The sequence below is a fragment of the Etheostoma cragini genome, chromosome 8 (assembly GCF_013103735.1).
Source record: "Etheostoma cragini isolate CJK2018 chromosome 8, CSU_Ecrag_1.0, whole genome shotgun sequence".
NCBI lineage: Eukaryota > Metazoa > Chordata > Actinopteri > Perciformes > Percidae > Etheostoma > Etheostoma cragini.
The window spans coordinates 2,970,167-2,976,254 of NC_048414.1; the positions used below are offsets into that span (position 1 = coordinate 2,970,167).

The following is a 6,088-nucleotide window of genomic DNA, read 5'->3' on the forward strand; positions in this document are numbered from 1 at the left end:
TGATTTCAAAACAGTATTGGGACTAAACTTTGACATCTACCCATCTGTGATCCACTCAACATCCTCAGATCTTAACTATTAGTCAAAATAATTCATAATATCTGCCTTGTCAACTAAAAGCTTACAGATATTTCGATACAAATGAGGTTTGTTGACCATGAATTCCCCGAAAAAATGTAAAACCTATTATTAAACCAGCTTAGTTTTTTTTTTTTTAAAGCGCCAAAAGCTGTAAAAAAAAGACAAATAAATCAGAGAAAAATGACAAAAACATTGGAAAAGCACACAAAAAATTCAATTTTGACCTAGCTGAGCAAACGGGAAGACAACACAAGGGTTAAAAATCCTTTTTTCGGTCGGGCTCTGCTGAACCCTCATGTCCTTTGTCTAAGAATCATTTGTTTCAGATCCAGCATGTTCTTTGCCAATAAAATGCAAAATATATACGAAACAGAGACAAAATCGGACAGACAGTTAACGGAAAAAATAAACTGGACATAGTGCTTCTTTGTTCTCCTTCTTTCCCTAAACAACCCCTCAAAGCTATCAGACGTGTGCATGTTGTCAGAGTTGTACTGTTTTGACAATATGGGACTTTTCAGGTTTTAAAGAAAAGAGCAGAGGGTTCTTCTGACCCTTTGCACTCGGAAACATCTGGGCATTTCACACAGGTGAGTCACAACGAAACTGCCAGACAGTTTTTTCCCCCCAAGCACATCAAAAGCTAATTGTCCAAATGTAATTACACAAATAAAAGCATCCAGTGAACTGCACGCAGGCAGCAGGGGTTTTTCTTTCTTCCATCCCACTTTACACCTACACTGATGTTCCCCTGTTACCTTCCAACCATTATCGACCTCCACAGTGCCTTGGTTTACTTAACCCGAGGCGCCACAATCTATCAAAGCAGCCGGCGTTCTCGCCTGAGCGCGGGCGCTGGAGGTGTGACATTTTCTATATGACACAATACATGTCAAACATTTGTCAAACATTCACATTACAGAGAGCGAAAAAGGTCTGAGCCACATCCGCGTATCGGAGCACATGCCACCCAGAGAGGAGCAGACGCAGAAAATCTATCCTCTCCCTGTGTGGGTACAGCAGTCAAGCAGATTTTGTTTGGGTTGTTTGATGAATAGCGTTGTGCTTGCTTGACAGTGGCTTTGTCCGCTGGGACTCTTTGAGGAGGAGTTCCTGTGTTGTAATTGTCATGTAGAGGACGCAGGATGGCTGGGCTCCTGCTCCTCGGGGGGTCGATAAAAGGCCAGAAAAGTCCATAAGGTCAGCCCTATAGTTCATGGAGAACCCAGTTGTCTGGCGATGCTTTGAAAGGGTCAAAGGTCAGACAATCTATGTACATTGAGTAAACAGTCAAAGCTCTCAAAACTGTTTTGTCCCCCCCCCCCCACCATACAGCGTCCAGTGTTTGGCAAGTGCTTCCAGTAGTTCTTCATCGCCTCACTGCTTACTTCCTTGCTCCTTTTTGTGTCTCATTTTCTGAGTCTTTGTCCACCTTCATTCCATTTTCTCTCTCTCTGTCTATCTCTCTCAGGTGCAGCAGTCTCGCTCCACGTGGCAAAAGAGGGGGGACATGGTTGGCAGGGACGTGGAGGTGGAGGGGTCGGACGAGGAAGACGTAAAGGAGGAAGCGACGGTGGTGGTGGTGGTGTCGGTGGAGTAGGCGAGGAGCGAGGGGTATGGGCTCATCTTCTCGATGTTGACGTAGGTGGTGTTGAGCAGGACGTAGTGCTCCCCGCTGAAGCTGGAGAAGATGGTGGAGATACGGGACACCAGCTCGTGGAAGGAGGGCCGCCGCTCCGGCTTCGGATGCCAGCACTCGATCATCAGCGTGTAGCTGCGGGGAGAGGGAAGGAGAGGAGGCTCGTTTTCAGCTTTTTTCTGTTTAATATGGCTGAATATCTTTTTTTTTTTTTTATGAGTGGTCAAGGACACTCAAGGAAAGTGCTGTTTAGTAATCCATCTCCCTGCCTGTACGGCGTGTGTTAAAGATGAAATACATTGTGTTCAACGTACCCAGACATATAAACAATAATACATTTTAAAGCTAACTGCAATACCGTGAAACCCTGATATTTTTACATATGCCTGCATGCCTACAAAAAACCTTACCTTGGACTCTGGGAAATAGTGTTTTACTACTTTATTCTCATTTTATAGACTAAACAATCAATTCAATTCAATTCAGTTAGAGTTTTCTCAAGACAATTTACAAATAGAGCAGGTCTAGACCAAACTCTAAAATGTATTAAGTATAAAGTACCAACAATTCTAGTAATTCCCCCAGGAGAAAGCCCAGGCTCTTGTTGGGCGGTGTCTGAAGGGGCCGGTTGGGGGTGTTGGGAACAGTGGCAATAACAGTCACAGTAATGATAATGGTTGAGTGACTAAAAAATTGTAGTATTAGTAAAAATCAGTGAATAAAAAAAAGACTACAGATTTATTTCATTTCAAAAATTCATTAGTTTGTTGTCTTCTATTATATTAAATGACTATTTTGATGATTGATAAATCGGTTTGAGTTGTTTTTTTCAATGAAAAAATAGTAAAAGAAAACTTGTTTATCCACTCCTCTGTGACAGTAAATGGAATATCTTTGAGTTGTGGACAAAAAGAGCCATTTGAGGACGTCAGCTCGGGCTTTGGGAAACACTTTTACATTTTACTGATAAAGCATCTAACCGATTTTTCGAGAAAACAATTGACAGATTAATCAATAATAAAAGAATGGTTAGTTGTAACTTCTGGGAAACTGACTAGTAATTATGGAACGTTTTCTTTTACCTTCATGTTGCACAATTCATAAAGTGTTTTCCTCTTGACGGCTTTCACGGTTATGTTCTACAGGAGATTAGGTAGTCTGTTTTTGTTAGTCTGTCAACAGGATTATGGAAAAAAATAAAATACTGGCTAAATTTTCATGAAACTTGAAGGGTGAAGCATGAGCCGAGGAAGAAGCCGTTTCATTTAGGAGCAGATCAAACATGGGCAGATACAATAACTATTTTTCTCTTTCATTAACAGTGTCAGCCTGGTGCTAGATTGGTGCAGATTGTGCTGCATTCACGTGATGTTGGAATAATCGTAAAAAAAAACGTTCCCGACTAGGAAAATTCCCACTGCATTAACATTGTGAGTAAGAGAGATCCCCGCTCTCCGAGTGCCCTTCTATCTTCTTCTATTATCATTTGCTGTTTCACTCATATGTTTTGACATATCGTTTTTCAGTTTTATTGTTTAGACTCCTGAAGCAGCATAAAGTTATGCTTCTCCTCTCTCAGGGTTTTTCTTCTATGAAACAATAAATCATCTATTAGCCACTATTTGAACCTGGAAACTTAAGAAGTAATGTTATGTTTTTAACTATATCAGAGGGGCTTCATAATAAAATTCTCCAATAGCACCTACTAGTTCTTTTCATCACTCAGCAGTCAAACATTCAGGGAATTTATTCCTCTCTCACACGTGTGAAATGGACTCGCAACTGATAATTATTTCAACGTGTCTCAAAGATAACTTTCACACCAACAATCCATCATGTTTTGTTCAAACTCTTCCCCCTGTCAGGAGTTGACATCTCTCTTTTTTTTGGGGGGGGGGGGGGGGGGGGGGGGGGGGGCATTTTAGGCCTTTAATGACAGGACAGATGAAGATATGAAGGGGAGTGACATGCAGCAAAGGGCCGCAGGCTGGATTCGAACCCGGGCCGGCTGCGTCGAGGAGTCAACCTCTAAACATGGGCACCCGCTCTACCAACTGAGCTATCTGGGTGCCCGACATCTCTCTTTTTGCCATTGTTATTTTTCTTTTCCTGACTTGCCCCGCTATCATTGTTAAAAATTAAGAAAAATGGCCCCCATTACGACAGGTCCAAGGTATCTGCCAGCGACCGCTATCACCAAAATACCCTGTGAATGATCGGGAGTGAAGAATTGCGGGAATGTTTGCAGAAGTGCATCACCCCCCTGATGTCTCTGTTTAATTTACAGCTTGGGAAATTTTAGGCCTCTACCTCCCTCACCTGAACACTCCCACTCACCTCTAATTTCCCCACACACTATATAGACATGCAGTGAGTACTCATGATGTTATCTGCAGCGTATGAGATCACACTTGGCGTTCTTTTCACTTCACTCGCCAGTGGGTCAGAGTTTTAATGGATAGGGACGAATCAGTGAGTAAGCGATGTGTGGATGTGTGAGCCGTACTGAAACTGAAAGACTTTCCTGTGATTTGATGGGACATTTTCTATCAATAACTGTAGGTTTGGTTTCTTTCTATCATTCATTACTCAAAGAGGTTGCTCGATTGATTTCATTAATTTCAGATTTGGCAGAATTTTATCAGCAGAAGAGATAACTTTTTCGAAGTTAGTTGCCACAGTGTGTCAGTGGAGTTTGCCAGGTGAACTCTGCTAGTAAGGGATCCAAATAAAACTTAAAAAAAAAAATTGAAACTGTGTGGCCGGGTTGGCTCAGTGGGAAGAGCAGGCGCACGTAAGCATAGCGGTTTATGCATCGATGCAGAGGTCCAGGGTTTGAATCTGACCTTTGATGATATCCTGCATGTCTTCCCCCTTTCTCACCTACCTGTCCTATCCATTAAAGCAGAAAAGCCCCAAAAATAATCTTAAAAAAAAGAAAAAGAGAGAAATAAAATACTGTACTGGCAATAGACTTCAATTTAAAACTGTCTTTGTGTTTTGCGGGAAAGCAAGGAAAGTGACTTTCTCTCGACCCACAGCTGTGATGAGATGTAACGCTCGACTGGGAGTGTGTTTGAGACTGTAGATGATGGATGTTCGAAACTTGAGTGGTTTTTATTTATGACTTCCATTGCTTATACAGCTCTTTCAGCTTCACCTTTCTCCCCCTGCTGCTCTCTCCTGATTTTAAGACTCTCGCTCTCTCCTCATGATGTATTTAAGTGCAGCGCCGCAGTTTATCACTCACACTAACTCAGCCGTGGCACTTTGCCAGTAGAGGTGATTGACAGGTGAGCGTAAGCATGTATACACTGTGTATATACATATGTGTGTGTGTGTGTGTGTGTGTACTTACAGGGCGTCAGGGCAGAACTCGGGCTGCAGCAGCCTCCTCCCCTGCAGGAGGAACACGGTGATGTCGAATGAGTTCACATCCGAATATGGTGGGGCTCCACGGGTCATCAGTTCCCATAGCAACACGCCAAATGACCACTAGAGTAAAGACAAGAATATAAACTCTCACGGTTGTCCTTTTACCAGTCTTGCATTGCCAGAACAACGTCTACGGCACGGTGGAGTAAAGTCTGGCTAATTTTTGCACCCCACAACTTGTACTGGTGGAACATTGGCATCCCGCAAAAAAGAAAATGCCACGAGACGGGCAACACACAATGATAAGAAGCGGGGGGGGGGCGAAGCCTGACATTGCGCCGGATGTCAGGTTAAATGCCGGAAACCTACTTTTGCTAATCCAGACTTTAATGAAGTTAATTACACTACATTTGTAGGTTTCAACAGTCCTCACCACGTCTGACTTGGGTGTGAACTTGTGTGTCTGCAGACTCTCCAGAGCCATCCACTTGACGGGCAGCTTGACTCCACTCTTGTTGTGGACGCTGTAATATTCTTTATCATAAACGTCTCTAGCCAGTCCGAAGTCGGCCACCTTCACTGTGTAGCTCTCATCCAGCCTGTCGGGGAGCAAAGAAAGGACTTTTTATTGTGTTGGTTTTTTTCTACTTTGCTCTTCTCAGCTAATCAACCATATCTATCTTGTACTCTCTCCTATGCAGTACTACATATTTTCTGTTTGTTTCCCAGCTTTATTTCATTCTATTTTAGTCTCATCTATTGTACCTTGCTCTATATTTAAAACGTGGGATATTGAATGAATAGATGTGAACTTACATGCAGTTCCTGGCAGCTAGGTCTCTGTGGACAAACTTCTTGCTGGCCAGATACTCCATCCCTCTGGCCACCTGCAGCCCAAAGCCCATCAGGTCCTTCACTGTTGGGTTCTGTGGGTAAAAACCAACATAAACGTTCTGGGAGACAAACTACCTGGCTGGGTTTAAAAGGATTGTA

The 6,088-nt window shown here is 42.9% G+C and overlaps 1 protein-coding gene across 2 annotated transcripts in view; it reads right to left on the minus strand.

Moving 5' to 3' along the window:
- Positions 1–705: 705 nt before the first annotated feature.
- The window catches only part of met (MET proto-oncogene, receptor tyrosine kinase), a 75,044-nt gene continuing 69,661 nt past the window's right edge, over positions 706–6,088 (minus strand). For both annotated transcript variants that reach the window (XM_034879085.1, XM_034879084.1), the window contains 4 exons: positions 5,912–6,021; positions 5,529–5,694; positions 5,079–5,215; positions 706–1,855 (listed from right to left, as the gene is read on the minus strand). In XM_034879085.1, the coding sequence (XP_034734976.1) occupies positions 1,549–1,855; positions 5,079–5,215; positions 5,529–5,694; positions 5,912–6,021 (720 nt within the window). In that variant the 3' untranslated portion in view covers positions 706–1,548. The remainder of the gene's footprint in view (positions 1,856–5,078; positions 5,216–5,528; positions 5,695–5,911; positions 6,022–6,088) is intronic.